Source organism: Corvus moneduloides, chromosome 27 (assembly GCF_009650955.1).
Source record: "Corvus moneduloides isolate bCorMon1 chromosome 27, bCorMon1.pri, whole genome shotgun sequence".
NCBI lineage: Eukaryota > Metazoa > Chordata > Aves > Passeriformes > Corvidae > Corvus > Corvus moneduloides.
The window spans coordinates 129,702-145,515 of record NC_045502.1 but is presented as its reverse complement, the minus strand read 5'-3'; the positions used below and the strand labels follow the sequence as shown (position 1 = coordinate 145,515).

Below are 15,814 nucleotides of genomic sequence, written 5' to 3'. Positions count from 1 at the left end.
CTCCGGATCCCACGTTCTCCCCCGACAAAGCCCCAATATCCAGATAACCCGTTCAAAGATCCCACATCCATGCCCCGCATTCCCCCGCCTCGGGGACTTCCCCCCTACTCCCCCCAATACTGAACTCTCTCCTCCAGCACCGATGTCACCCCAAACAACCCTTCCAGGCTCCAACCCCTCCCTAAGCAAAACGCCCGGGAGAGGCCGGGGGGGGGGGGGGGGCAAAATCCCCCCCCCTGCTTCCCCCAAGGGCACCTTGAAGCCCCCCAGTGTCAGCAGCATAATGGGGGGGGGGGGGTGGATTTTGGTGCGGGGGACACACAAAAGGCCACCCCGAAGGCCACCAGTAGCCCCAGGGCCGGGGGACAGTGGAGTGTCCCCCCCACCCGGAGGGGTGGGTGGGCGCGGGGGGGTGTGGGCCCCCCCGGCGCGGGTGGGCGGCAGGCGACTGGCGCTGCTGTTGCCATGGGGACCGTGGGCGGCCGGGGGGCCGCGGGCCCGGTGCGCGCATCAGCACCGGGAGATGCCGGCACCGGTAGAGGGGGAGAGTGGTGGGTGACACCTCAGGGGTGGTACCCCCAAAGCACCTACCATGTGAAACCTAGCCAGCCTTTGGGGATCCCATATCCACACCCCCACCCCAAGGACACAAAAATCCAGCACTTCTCCCCGGGGATCTCATACCACACCCCAAGGACCCCAAAATCCAGCCTCCCTGGAATCCCACATTCCACCATCCCCACGCCCAAGTAACCCATAAATCCAGCCCTCCTCGGGGTGTCCTGTATCTAGCCCCTCCCAGGGATCTCAATATCCACTCCCTCCACCCCCAGGAATCCTGTATCTGCACCCCGAAGGGCCCCCAAATTCCACTCTCCCCCAGGAATCCCATATCCACCACAACATCCACCCTAATGTCTAGAGCCCGTGCCGGCAGACAGACACCCCAGGCACCCCGCCTGGGTGTCCCTGCCCTTGTCCCATAGGCAAGGTGACGGTGGAGATTTGGGCACACTCATCTCCCCAGGGGTGGCACCGAATCACTCACAGGCCCCACGGTGAGAGTGTTTATTGCGAACTGGGGCTGGGGGGTGGGAAACCAGAGAAGGCGATGGCTGGGGACCCCCAGCCCACACACCCCAGGGTGGAGGGCTGGTGGGAAGCTGCAAGGGCCAGGCTGGGCCTGGGTGGGGCCTACTCTCCTAGGCAGTCCCCACTCTCAGACCCCTAAGTACCATGCCAGGGAAACCTGTATGCTTCTGAGGCTCCTGCCCAACTGCTGGCTATGAGGTGTGGGCCTGCAGCCCACCCCCAAACACCAGTGCTGTAGGGAGCACCCCCGCGGCCCCCCGACAAAGGGGAGGCAAACCCTGGGGCATGGCTGTGGTCTCTGCCCACCCCCGCGTGTCCTGACAACCCTCCAGTGAGGACGTGAAGGGAGGAGAAGGCAGGAGCAAGCCTCCCCCGGGGCTGGGTAGAGGGCAGCACAGCCCCATTGGGATACTCTGGAGTGGGGTTGGCGAGGGGATTTGGGGGTGCCAGGTGGGCAGGGTGCTGACAGAGGCAGGCAGGGGCAGGCTTCCCCATCCCCACTGCCCGTACCCAGCACCCATCTCCACCTGCGAGGGGCAAAGCTGCCCAGTGCCAGGGCAGGGAGGGCTCCGCATCCCCAGAAACCCCAAAAGCAGTATCCTCACCCACCAAAAATAATAATTATGTCACCCAATGCGACCCAACGCGCTCCCTCTATTCCAGAAAAACACGGAGCGTCGGCAGCGTGAGGCGAGGGGAAGGGAGGGGTCCTGGTGCCCAGGTTGCCGTGGTGACAGGATGTAAATCTGCCCGCTTCCTCAGGCTTCCCCACACAGCATGGATGGGTGCTGGCAGCGTGCATCAGTGAGTCCCGGGCACCGGCGCTGGGTGTGAGGGTCCTGGTGGGCATCCGGGGGCGGGGACGTTTCCTCTCCCTGCTTTATTTTTCAGTTGTTTTTTGCCACTGTCAAAACTGGACGGCGCCGGGGGAGATGTTGAACATGGAGGGGTCGAATTTCTGGCCACGGAACGGCGAGCCCTCGGTGTCCCAGCCCTTCTTTAACATCTCGTGCACCTTCTGTAAAGAGGGCACAGGCTTCCGTCAACCCGGGGTGACCCCATGCTGTTCCCCACACCCCTTGCTCTCCCCTGCCGTTCATCCCACAGGCGTTTGGACCCACAGGAGGGGGTGTGGGCAGCAGTCCCCCTCCTCCCTGGCTGGCAGCACTTACTGCCAAGGGCACGCACCACCTCTGTGCTCCCCCTTGCTACCCGGCAAAGGACAGACAGCACCCAGGGCAGCACCAGGCAGCTCCTGGGTCAGGCTGAGCCCAGACCCCTGTGGGTCCATCCCTGAGCAGGGCCAGCTTGGCAGAGAGGTGCCAAGGAGGCACAGGGAGGTGGGGCCCATCCCTGCTATGGGGGATCTGGGCTTACAGGTTAACTTGCCATGGTGCCAGGATAGGGAAGACAGGAGTGCATGGCAAAAGACCGATCAGCAGAACCTCACACCCCCGAAATGTTAATGTGGGGGAACACTGTGAAAAGGAGCTCTGAGATGGAGCAGAGCCATGGGGCCCCCTTTTCCTGGGGATGGGACCCTTGAAGGGCAGGTGGGAGGGCCAGGCTGGGCTGGCAGCACAGGGTAGCCAGCACCTACCAGCTCATGGCTCTGGGGCTTGCCCTGAAGCTTCTGGTGGTAGTCAAAGGTGAGGCGGTCAAGCACAGCATGCTCCTCCTCGTCCACCGTGGCCATGGAGCGCTCCTTGTTGATCTTGTCGATGTCGATCTGCTCCTCGCCCTCTAGGATGGCGTTCCACCAGTACTCGTCCCCCTTGTTCAGGTTGATCTGGGGACAAGGTGTGGGTCAGTGAATGGGGGGAGGAGCCCCCGTCCTGCCCAGAGTGTGGTACCCCCGTCCACAGCTCCACAGCAGTGATGCAGAGCTCAGCTGTGCCGACAGCAGCACGGGGCTTGGCCGCAAGTGGAAGTCAAGCTCATACTGATCCAGCCTCACAGTTGGCAGAGGGGGAGGGATGCTTGTGCCTCCCTCCCTCAGCAGCCAAAGGCTTTGCACAACCTTGCTGTGGGCCCCCACAGCCCCAGCACAGGCCCCAGGGATGAAATCTCAGCCCACGCTATGGCTCAAAGTCAGGACCAGATCCCCCAGCGGTGCCTGCCTAGGGCTGACACTGGCTCGGGGCCGCATGGCTGACACAGCAGCCGTGACAGAACCCAGGACTGTCGGGTGAGGAGGCTGTGGCTGGTGGAGTGTGGGGCCAGGGCTCCCGGTGTGGTAGTGCAGCCCTCTTGCCTTTCCCTAACCTAGAAGGAACCTTGGCCTCAGCTCCTCTGGCACTGGCTCGGTGGGCAGCAGCATGGGTGGCAAAGGAGGCAACGGTATCACCTGCTGCTCTGTGCCACCCGTGCTGACTGCCAGCACCTGCTTCCTGTGGCACCGCAGCTCAGCAGCAGCCCCGGAGGGGTGCACAAGGAGACGGGGCATCTCCTTGCTCCAGCCAACACCCTCACTGGGAAAAGCCGCTGGCTGTAGTCACAGGCATCCCTGATGGCAGTGCCTTCAACAGAGCCTTGGCCAGCGGGGCTGTGCTGGGGCCAGCACGGGGCATCCTGCAACGGGAACTCCAACTTGCTTTTTGTTTTTCCAGGAAGAGTGGGCTGCTTCCTCCCATGTTATTTTAGCACTAGTCCCAGCAGCAGGGCAGATTTATGGCATTCGTCGGCCTCTGCAAAATCATCAATAAAGGCAGACAATACAATTTGCTCAAACCTCCCTGGAAGCTCAATGGCTCCAGAGGGGAGAACACGGACAGCCATTCCTGTTATGGAGCTAGGTTTCTCTGCGGTGTGAAGAAAAGGAACCAATTAATACAGGAGGGGGTGGCTGGGGTTTAATCCTTCTGGGAGAGCAGAGCCGGTAAAATATTCCAGCCTGGGGAAGGCGTTAGTTTTTCCAGCTAGACAGGCATGCTTGCTCTCCTTTTAATTGCACAGTTCCACTTTGGAGGGGAGGGAGAGCCAGCGAGGGTTTGCTCCTGGGCTTCCCAACCCTGGGTGGGCAGGTGGGGGAACAGAGGAGCCCCCAGAACGTCACCCCTCAGACAGGAAGCGAAGTGGAGGGGCAGCCTTGACTGTCCCACACCTGCAGCAGGAGCACACTTCAGCTCCTCAGCGTTTGGAACACGAGGGATGTTCCCGTGGTGCTGCTGGCAAAGTGTGGGTTTCCCTAGTGAGGCTCCAGCACAAGCCATGCTCCCATGGCATTGCTGTGAAGCACACATGGTTTGGTATATCCCTACCAGAGCCAGCCTGCTGGCAGAGGGATGGACAAGTGTTGGAGGAGTTCAGGCGTCACCTCAACTCCATCCCAGAGAACTGGGGGATGGAAAACCCAACCTGGAGCATCTGGGATGGAAACCCATCCCCCCTCCCTTCCCTACCAAACCCCTTTCCTTCGCTGGCACCCTGCCACCACCTGCACACCTCTGCAGCCTGCCTGGGGCGATCCGCTCATCCCTCTTTATTCCAGCGGGAAAGCTGTCAAAGTGAGACTCACTCCAATTGAGCTCCAGTTTCTAAAACGCCCACAGGTCAGGGCAAAGGTCGCTCTACCCCCCGTGAGTCTGCAGTTTCGTGGTTCAAGGTGGTGCTGGAGGACTTGCTGCAGACAGGTCCCACCTCCAGGATGGGGGACACAGACATAAGTAATTTTCCTGGACAGTTTCTGCCGATGTCCTCTGTGGATCCAGTCCCTGCTTGGCTGAGTGTCTGGGTTACGAGAGCCGGTGGTGATGGAGATGCAGCTGGTTCCCCCCACAAGCGCTTTGGGTGCCCGAAGGTGGAGGTAAGGGAGAGCCGAAAGGCCATGGCAGGTCTCTGGGTGACTCCCCACACACGCCAGTCCTCACCCACCCACCCACCCACCCGCCCATGGAGGAGGCTCTGGCACTCAGCTGACAGGCCCCCGCGAAGCTGTGGGCACCGCTGGGGAGAGCTCCAGAAACCGGGGGGCTCCAGGAGGCAGCACGGCTTCTTCCACAAGGACAAACCCTGAGCCCATTATGTTTCTCACTTTGAAACAAGGCAAAGCTTTGCCCACACTTGACACCGCTGCCCAGTTTTCCAGCCAACAGCTCTGGCTGACCCCTCAGGGCCCCAGAGATGCTGAGAGCCACTTGCCAGAGGAAGGATGAGGTCCCTGCAGTGTGCCTGTGCCCTCAGCCAGATTTCGGCTCTGCCTAGTGAGTCCCACTGGGGTAAAAGCCCAGCTGAGTCTTTTGGGATGCACAGGGAGGCAGGAACAGCCTCTGCAACGGTGGCCTGAGGAGAAGGAGGCTTGCAGAAGGCAATGTTGTATCTGAAGCTGGCAGTGTCCTCATGCTGAAGTGCTCAGTTCCCACAACCGGTGTCCAAGGTACGAGCTCTCAGCCACGTCAGGATGGGCCTTTCCCTGGAAAAGCACCAGGGTAATGACGGATTGCAAGGAGGATTGCTGCAGGAACAATGGGACACTCAGCAGGAGAGACCCTCTAGCAGGTGACAGGCGTCACCAGCATGGACACAGCATCACGTCCCATCTTCGCACCCTACTGGGAAGGTCACAACCCCCCATTGTTGGTGCTGGGCTTTGTGGTAGCACAAGGTTTCCTCTCTGATCCCAAACACCTTGTCAAAGCTGGAGAGATGCTGCCAAGGGGTATAAGTAGGTCTTGGGAGGACAGCCTCTCCCGGCCAGCTTTCCTGTTGGAACCACATCAGCCAAAGTCACCTCAAAAGTCACTGGGAGGTGTTTAGGGGGACAGAGGAGGCAGCAGTGCCATTCTCAGCAGTACGTGGAGGGCAGGGCTGAACACCATCGAGCCGTATCCCCTCAGCCTTGTGGCTCACAGGATGACAAGCCAAGACTGTAATAAACGTTCAAGGCAGGACTTGCTGACAAAAGCCCAAGCGTGGAAAACAAAGGCTGAGAGGAAGAGAAAAAGAGAGGGAATGGGAGAAAAATCCTCCACAACAAAAATAATACCAAAAGGAGTTGTGCACAACACCCAGTGGGGATTGCTAAAAACAGCAAGGTTATTTTAATCTCGCTTTCAACAAGCGAGCGGGTGTGACGGAGAAGGGAGAGCACAGGGATGACACCCAGGACCAGGGTACAGTGTGGCACACCGCAGGCAGGGGCACGATCCTGGGACATAATCCTGAGCAGGAGGTAGGGACAGGTCCCCGCCCCACGTCGGCAGAGCACTCCACTGCAGAACAATGCCAGCTGGATTCTGCTGCCATGCACACGGGTGTGCCAAAGGATGAGATGAGAAACATGCTGGTGTCAGGCTGGGCTCCAGCTGTGAGAACTCCATGGAGCAGGAGCGGGAAGGCAGAGTGGTCTCTGAATGATGGTGAGGGGAGTCCTCGGGCTGCTGGAGTGCAAGTGACATAATGAAGAGGATACATGAATAAGAACACCAGGAAGGATGGGGGAAGCAGAGCCAGGAAGGGTTGTAAGGCAAAATAATCTTCCCAGGGTAAGAGCCGGAGGAGAAGGGAGTCTGCTCATGGTGTGGCCATGAATGGCATCCCAGAAGGGAGCCAGGAGGAGGCCAGGGAGGCCGAGGACAGTGAAAAAGCTGTTACAGCAGCCTCCTGAAGAATCTGGGGATCTTGATTATTCCTGACACATCCTGCAAGAGGACATGGGACTCAAAGGCCTCTCTGCACAGAACTGAGACCTTTTCAGACAGACAGGACCAAGCAAGAGAGATTACACCTCCTGGGCGCAAAGCTCGAGTTCTGCTGCACGGATCACCTCAATTCACAGATCACGAACACACAGCATGGACAGGGCCATCAATGTGCCCCAAGCAGTCCCCAAGGCAGGCAGGATCTCCTCGGACAACCCCAGCGCTGGCACTGGGTGAGTTCAGTTTTGGCTACATCCACACCCTGTCAGGGAACGCCATCCCTGGGTCCCACAGAGGGAAGCCAGGCAGCACCTTGCAGCACCTTGCAAGAGGGACACAGCCCAACTGCTGCATTTGGAGCTCACACACAGTGATGCACAAACTGGGGCACAGAAATGGTCCATATGCCCCATAAGCTCCAAACAAACCCCAATGACCCCATCCAGGCACTGAATGAAGCAATGCATTCCCACAAGGGTGGGTGTCCTCTGATGAATGAACTGGGAGGAGGCGCAAACCACTCCTGGCTACTCAGCACATGGAAAAAGGAGATGCTCTTGGGCGAGAATTACTCACTCTGCTCCAGTTACCTTACAATTCTTCAAGCGAGATCTCATCCCACCATCAATATGTTGGCAGCCAGCTGGAGATCCTCACAAGCCTGGGCTCGTGTTATTCGAGGCAAGACCCAGCTCTGGGGTTGGGGGTGATGGGCCCACTCTGCTCCCCACGCTGTCCACGGCTGCTCCAGGAGGCACTGAGTCTCGCTCCACCCGCGCCATTCCCAGCCTCTGATGGGTATTTAAGAGACACTGCCTCCCTTGCTGATCCTGGGAACACCCACTGGGGACTTCCAGACTTCTATCCACACTGTGGAGCAGCCACTCATTGGGCCACCTCCTCTTCAATGGGTTTATACCTTTCCAGGATTGTTTCTTTGTTCCAGATAAGCTAATTTTCAAGATGCTTATGAATATTTACAAAATGCAGGTTAAGGATGCTGCTACCACATCCCTTCAATGGCCTAGCAGCATTGGAGAAGCTCCTCTCCCTCGTAGGGACCTCACTCACCCTTTTGGCACCAGCTTGTCACTCAAGGTACATCCCTGCGGATCAGCAGTGGTCGAGTGGCACTGCGCAGCCTCCCCACACACCATCCACAGGATTCCTGACTCTGGCAGCACATTCCCACTCCATTTTCCACTGTGGGGGCTTGGATTTGGGTGCTCATCTGCTGCCACCCTTGTGCCACAGGGAGAAAGGCTTGGTGCCAGCTCCCTCCCTCCCAGGGATGGCATGTGTCCTCTCCTGGGTCTCACAACAGCCTTGAGACTCCTGAAACTCTCCTGGAAAAGCCTCTGGCTGAAAAAGGATAGGGCAAAAATGGTCACAGGCAGCAAAATCCCGCTCCTAGCACAATCCTGGCCCCCAAACTGGCACAGAAATTTGGAAATTGTTTGACACTCAAGATCCCAGGGTGATGGGCAGAATTCCCACAACAACTCCAGCTGTGAACCCACCAGTAATAACACAGCTGGGCACTAGCAGTACTCAGACCACCTTGACAGGGATGATTTCGGACAGCAGGCACACAGCAAACCACAGGCCTGCTGGAGGCAGAGGAGGAGGCACAGTGTCCGCATCACACAGGGCAAGTAGGAATCCCATGGCAGGACAGAAAGGAATGGTGGGGAACAGGCACCTGCCAAGATGCTGGGGTTGGAGTGGGGCCAGGAGAGTTGGAAAGCAGAGTCAGCAAGGCCAGGTGTGCAGGACCAGCCCCAAGTAATGGCTGTGCTGGAGCTGGGGACCACCCTGCCCAGCCTGACAGATGTGCTGCCCAGCCAGCACCCTGACAGGCAACTCAGGAGTAGGAGGCAAGGCACGGCACACAGGCAAGGGCAGCATGAGCCAGACGTTGGACAGGCAGAGCCAGATGTTGGACAGGCAAAGCCAGACACATCCAGAGCTGGCTCAAACTTCCAGCTGCTTCAGTTTCCTAGGTTGAGTGCGGCAGAGCTGCGAGCCAAGGAGACACAGCTGGTGTAGACCATCCTTACCGAAACGCACTTCCCTGGCTCCAGGCTCCACAGGGAACTCTCTGTGTTGATCTTGTGGGTGAGTTTCCCTTCCATGAGGACGTGCTGGCTGCTTCCTTCCAGCACTGCTACACGAATCGCACCACTGCTGATATCCACAGACACCTGGAAACAAAGGGAGAGACAATGATCTGGAAGGCTCCTGCTTGCCATCCCACTGTGCGAGCTGGGGTTTGGGGTCAAGTGCACTTGCAGGGGATGAGAGAGAGAAGAGCTTCCAGGCCTGCCTGTAGCAGCAGGGTGGGAATCCCACTGTTCTCTCATAGCAAACAGCGACAGTTTGGAGGAGAGAGGGAATCTCTTCAGCGACGGAAAAGCAGTACTGGAGGGGCCCTTGAAGGATTCAAGGCAGCTGGTTCTGCCCCGTGCCTCAGTTTCCCCACAAGGAAGACCAGTAATGCCACAGGCCTCCACACAGCACTCAAAGGTTAAGCACCTACTTGCTGTGAGAGAGCTCTTTAGGGGTATGTCTGTCCGTCACTGTGACAAGCTGGGCATGAGTGTATGTCATCCTGATAGCTAAGCAGGGGCAATTTGGGGGTTCCTACACTAGGGCTGCAGCAGGTCATCCCCTCTTTGCTGCACCACGCTGAAAGCATGCTCCTTGGCTCTGCTTCCGCTGCTGGAGCCAGCCCTGGGCTCAGCCCAGGCCTCCCATCGGGTGTGTGAGGAGGGGCCGTGTGCAGGAGGAATGCTGCAGCACGGTTTCCCGGCTCCCTGCTACAGCGGCAGCTCTGTCCCCAGGAACGGGGCCAGTTCCCGCCCACAGCAGCCATATGGGGAACCCTGCTCTGACCTGCCATGCAGGTGACATGGCTGTCCCCTGGGGAGACAGAGGCAGGCTGTGACAGGCACGCAGTACCCTTGGTCTCTGTAGAGACCATATGTTCTCTCTTGTCCCCTTTGGCCCTGAGGTGCCGCCAGCAGAGCCCGCGTCAAGCCAGAGGATGTAGGGAGGACCTGGCTGGGAAGGAGCAGGATTGTGGCCCCCAGTGCTGGCCCGAGAGGAGGAGACTGCAGTGAGATTTGCCTGCATTCTCTCCCAGAGTTCCCCCAGATCTTCCTCCTGCTCTGCAGATCTCATTTGAAATGTTATTACATTATCCATTACCTAGGAGACTTCCAGCAGCTCACTAGCTCCACACAGGCAGAAGACAGGCAGAGCTGCTCCAGCCAGGGAGGGCACCATGGCTGTGTCTGACTGATGTCACCCGGGTACAACCCCCAAAGCTGCTGTGTGCTCCGGCAGGAGCAGAGGAGGCCCAGCACACACAGCGCAGGGTGACATGGGACTGAGCTCCAGTGCGACGGCTGGGAGCAGGACCACGCTCACAGGGGATTGGGGAAGGGACATGAGGATGGGAGAGGGAGGACAAGAGGCTGTCACCTGGCATGTGACTGTAGACAGCCTCTACAAGAGCAGCTGCCCTGGGATGGAAACACCTCCAGAGGAGGTGCTCCTTCCATGGAGCAGCTCCCTCCAGACCAGTGCTGAAGCCCTACTGCAGAGATGAGGCATGGGGATGAGGCTCTGCCCTCCATTACCACCATCTGCTCAGATCCCTGGGCACAGGGACACAGCTACTGATGCTGGTCTCTCAGCACACTCCAGGGCCTGCCCAGAAAGGACCAAGGGGAAAAAAGCAAGGTGACTCCCAAGTCACCTTCTGGGGGGAAATTCTTTGGGGTGTGGAGGGCCAGGGAAGCTGGAGACATGGAAGGCACAGGCGCAGCATTGTGTCTGTGGGATCCACATGGACAAGAACAACCAAATGTGAGAGGGGTTTTATTCCCAGGTGGCTGCACAAGATATCTGGAGGGGCTGAGGGACACCTTTCAGGTGGCTCTGGGACCAGACATGCACTGGGAGAGGGAGCAGAGAAACCCAAATGGAAGAAGAGATCCAAACTGGGAAGCCACCACCTGCCCACTTGGCTGTGCAAGCAGCCAGCATGAGAACCAATTGCAACCCCTGCTTCTACCTGCACCTAGCAAGAAGGTCCCACCCAGAACACCAGCCCCCCAGGAGTAGGGACAGGGGCAGCACATGCCCTGTGGGAGAGCCCTGTCCCTTCATGCATGGAGAGACATGTCTGAGAGGACTCGTATGCACAGCCCACAGCTGGGGGAAGGCCAAGAGCAACCCGCAGCAGTCCGGCAGCTCTGAAGCTGCTTGTCCCTTCCCATGCGCTCCCTGCTCCCCAAAACATTTGGCTGCTCCCAAGGAAAGCCAGCTCTCATCTGTGTGCTGTGGCCTTTTCACCACAGTGATTTCTGTGCACACTGAACGCCCACGCCTGCCCACGCACCTCAAACAAGCAAATACAAACTGAGAGAGGAAACGAGCTTGTCTCCTCTGAGTCCAGCAAAGAGAAAGGCCTGGAGTCATGATTTCTATTTAAGCGCTCAGATCTGTGAGCCTCTGTTGCGCCCAGAAGTAGATCAGGCAGGTGGGGACCATGGAGGAAGATGGTCCCAACCACCCATTCCTGCTCCAAGGACACCCGAGCTCCATACAAGGAAACCTTAAGCTCACCAGAGCAAAACTATGCCATAGCAACAGCCTGAATCCCAAAAAGTGTCATAAGGAAGACTGTGAGCAGCATTAGAGTTGGGTGCACTCTGAGCCTAGGGACCAAACGGGGAGATTTTTAATCTCGCCTTGGCAAGCAGGAGCCAAAAACCTGGTAATTTTTTTTTTAAATATGAAGCTGTGTGAATACAGGGGTGTGCAACTCTTGTGCAGGTACTCAGGAACAACATGTCCAAAGTCCATGGAACTTTTAAATTGCTCTAAGTCCTCCTGCTCTGGCCCAAGACCCAGCCTGCCTGTTCCCATTCCCCCAAGGCTGGGAATATATAGAATCATTTGGAAATGGAAACTCAGCTGCCAAGAGGAGCCCTGAGAAGGATGGATGAACAAAACACCAGGCAACAGTGCAAGGAGAAGGGAAGTTCAGCATCCGAACAACAGATTGCTTCAAGAGGACGTGGGCAGATACTGGGGCAAGGGTAGGCAGAGCCATGCCACGGGCACTGGCATGGGGTATCTTGAAACCCCTTTTGCCCACTCTGCGGTGCAGGGACTCTTCCACAGCGATGGCACAGTCTTAACCCAAGGGAAGGTCAGGAAACCATATCCTGTCTCCTCTCTTGTGAGCTCCTGCAGGCTCCTGAACCTCTCCAGGGCCAAGGATGGAGCAGACAGAGCCCTGTGTGGGGTTTTTGGCAAGGACAAGGACACAACTTCCCTGGCATGGAGGAAACTTCCCCAGGCAGGGAGAGGAATCGTGATCGAAGCACGATGTGGAGGGATGGAATATCCATCTGGACACCCCAGAATCCTTTCAAGAAACAGCCTGGGTTTGTTTCAGAGACCTGCTGGGAGAGATGCATCTTCCTGGTGCCCTGCTGTGCCTGTGGCAGCCGTGTGCCCCCTCACCCCTCCGGCCCGGGCTGCTGCTGCTGCTGCTGCCAGTGACATTCCTTGGCATGCTGAGGAGCTGTGTAGGCTGAAGCCAGTGACAAACTCCAGCGTGCTCCTTTCAGCCGCCCTGGAAGCAGAGGAGAGCAGGAGGTGGGGGAGCACAGGCTTCCCAAATGGAAAAATACAGAGGGAAGGGCAGCACTTGGGAAAGAGTTCAAACTTCTAGGTCTGACCAAGGCCAGCCATGGGCACACTCCTTTTGGGTTCCTGACCAGGAGGGAACAGAAGTGGTGCAGGAAAAACAACGTGACCACAAGCAGAACAGAGAAGTTCCTGCCTGAGCCAAAGAGAGAGAGGCGAGACCTCTCTGTGCACAAAGCCAGCCAGGGGGAGGGGCTGGCCCTCAGCCTCCACCCAGGCCGGCTCCCTTCCATCTAGAGCAGGTCAAGCCACACAGGGGCTGTGCCTGATCCAGCTCCCCAGTGCCAGAGGAGCCGTTCCAGCAACTCCTGCTTCCAAACAGGAGGCAGAAGACAGGCAGAGCCAGAGGAACAACTGAGGAAGGGCATCCATCCCCAACCAGGCTCCAAAACCCACGTGAGTACGCAGGTAGCGACAGCAGAGAGAAGCAGCACAGGAAGGGTGAGGCAGTGCCAGGGAACCTAGCTGGGATGGAGCAGAGAACACTGCAGCACAACAGGAACACGGACAGGCTGGGATCTCAGTCCCCACCAGACTCACACGGGAGAAAATGGCACAACCACATCCTGGTCCTTCAGTACAAGGGACAAGGAGCCTTTCCGCTCCAAACAGTTTCCCAGGAAAGCTGGGCACCCTGATGGAAAGGGAAATGCTAAAGAGACACCACTAACACCACTTTACCTGTTTGCCTTTGACAATGTGCTTGGGCACAGGCACTTTAATTTCCAGGTCGCTGTAGTCTTGGGACCAGGTGTAATTCTCTCGCACAGCTCCATTGTAGCTGTCAGGATTTGTCTGGAACTGCTCCTGTCTCCTGGTGGAGGGAGAAAGGGGTGACATGTTAAATGTCAGAGATCAGAGCCTGGAGAGAGCAGGAAGCTCTGAGAGCAGGGTCCAAGAAACCAAAAGGGAGGGCATAGCCTCTGCTGAGGCCTCCTACAGCATCTCCAGCACTGGGCTCCTGCCCAGTCTCTGCCTCACTGCTGACTCTATGGAAGGGAGCAGGTCCAAGTCAGCAGCCACAGGACAGAGGGACCACAGACCCATTGTGGGTGACACTCACAGTCCCCTCTCCCCAGTGTGCTGCAGCAGCAGTCAGGCTGCTGAAAAGACAGCTGGTGAGACACACGATGGTTTGGCTGCTCAAAAGGTGCAGAACTGGCTCCCAGTGGGCCCAGGGCGCCTTCCTGGCCACCTCTGCTCCAGCACAAGCTCCTCGTTCCTTCTGCTTCCCATCACGGCTGGAGCAGGGACACTGGCACATGCTGGGTCTGACCTGACCCCCAAGCCACTGTCATGGCTGCAGAGTTGGTGGCCTATGGTTGTGACCTGAGTTCACCATGAAAACACAGCATTCTTTCTCCTCACCCTGATTTTAACGTTTGGGAAAAGCACCAGCTGTTATGACCAGGGCAGTTGGCAACATGGAGGTGAAGGAGCTGCGGAGCGGGATGCCTCAAGAGCCATCCCAGGGTGCCTGGGCAAGTGAATCATGAGCAACACTCAAGAGCACAACACTGCCCCTTCCAGCTGTGGAAATGTGAGAAAAGCTGAGGAGACAGCTGCAGGGGTAAGATGGGGTTTATCAGATCAATAAGCAATAATCAATACAGTGTTTCCAGCCAAGAAAGGAGACCACCACACCCATATCCCTTTAAACTGCTGGGCTGGGGATCTATTCCACCGAACCCTCACAGAGAGGGCTTTCAAATAAAATCAAATCTCTTCTAAAGATAGCTGTGGTGCTAACAAAAGGCAGAGTTATTTTAAAATGTTTTGATACCCACCTAGGCTTCAATGTAGAGCTGGATAAACATGGGGCTCAGGGACTTATGTAAAGGGGGGGCTGGTGAAGAGCAGCCCTAGGGCACAGACAGCCCTGGGGAGCCTATCTTCCTGTGCCCCACTGCCTTCCTGGCACCCCCAGTCTGGGGGGCCCTCACTAGTACAGGGTGGGGTTGGCTCCAGCAGCACGGCGCCCTGAGGGTTATATAAAAGCCATCTATTTAAATTAAATTAGACCGTCGGAGGGGGCTGTCAACGTGGCTGTGCACACCTCCCGGTTTTTTTTTCTCTGTGGTTTCACCAGGTGCACCAAGAGTTTCACCTGCCCTGTTACACCTGTGGCCCGGGGTGGTTCTGAGCCGCTCCCAGGCACTGAAGGCAGTACTGGGACTGGCAGTGTTCACAGGCTCCCAGCCTCAGCTGGCCGTTTCAGGGGGCACCGCATCATTTTTCGGGCATCTTGGCCTTGCCTGGCAGTCGCCCATTGGGTGCCCATTGCCATGGAAACAGGGTTGGCATGGCAGCGCACACCGGGCTGGTGCGTTGGCTCCAGCTGTCGCTTCCCAACCGCCCCCGGACTGTAGGAGTCAAACAGGCTGGAGGGCGAGAAGCCGAATGGTGCAGGCGACCAGGGGCTGTGGCGACAGGGTCTTCAGGGCCCCGCGCTTGTCCCCGTGGGAAGCAAATATGCTGAAATGCAGTGGCATGTCCCCAGGCATTGTCTCATGTGTCCCCTGGTCCCCCACCTAGGGACACCCCAGTGGTGGCACCCAGCTTGGCTCTCAAGGCACAACTGTCTCAGAGACCACCCTGCATCAGCCCCCAGCAGGGAGGAGGGTCTGTGTGCAGCCCGGGGCAGCTCGGCTGGTTAAATGCCCTCGCAGGACGTGTACCCATGCTGTGGGGTCTGCCCAGGCACAGCACAGCTTCACAGGACTCCCACCCTCCACCCCAGGCCACACAGCGAACCAAAGAACAAATCTGACTCGATTTTAAACCCAGCTGGTTTAAACCCCTCCTAAGAGAGTGTTTTCTTCTAAGCAGTGTGGGCCCCTTTCTGTTCTTCCGTGACCTTCAGGGGCAGCAGCATGGAGGGGGTTTCAACACCCCACAGTTCTACCTGCAGCCCCCCTCCATGAGAAGCCCAGCTTTCTGGCTCAGTGGCCATGCTGGCCAAGGCAGAGCCTAACCTGGCTCCTCCCAAACCAAGTGCTGCCATTCCAAGTGTCTGGGGCTCCCTGCAATCACAAAAGAACCAGATGAGAACCATGGTTGTTTCCCCCCAGGGCTGCTCCCCTCCAGGCCTTTCCTGGGAAAAACTCAAAAGGGAGCAGGAGGCAGCAATGGGCCTATGCCCAGCCAAGGCTCACGAGAACAGAGGCAGATCAAAGATGGGAGAAATCCACTGGTACAAAGGCACGCAGGGTGAGAGCACCAGCTGCAAATGCCACACAGCCTCAGCATGGACAAATACAGCCGTCAGTTGCTGTCACAAAGCCACCAGGTCTGTCCTGGATGTGCCTCCTCTCCCTCAGGAGAAGAGCACCAGGGCTGAGCAGATCCCAGCTGGA

The 15,814-nt window shown here is 57.8% G+C and overlaps 1 protein-coding gene across 3 annotated transcripts in view; it reads right to left on the bottom strand.

The window, feature by feature from the left end:
* Nucleotides 1-1,052: 1,052 nt before the first annotated feature.
* Nucleotides 1,053-15,814, bottom strand: part of NUDCD3 (NudC domain containing 3) — a 30,079-nt gene continuing 15,317 nt past the window's right edge. The window contains exons 3-6 of one of the 3 annotated variants that reach the window (XM_032092058.1): nt 13,140-13,272; nt 8,792-8,935; nt 2,693-2,881; nt 1,053-2,110 (exon numbers count right to left, since the gene is read on the bottom strand). In XM_032092058.1, the coding sequence (XP_031947949.1) occupies nt 2,000-2,110; nt 2,693-2,881; nt 8,792-8,935; nt 13,140-13,272 (577 nt within the window). In that variant the 3' untranslated portion in view covers nt 1,053-1,999. The other 2 variants (XM_032092057.1, XM_032092059.1) reach the window with 2 other exon arrangements.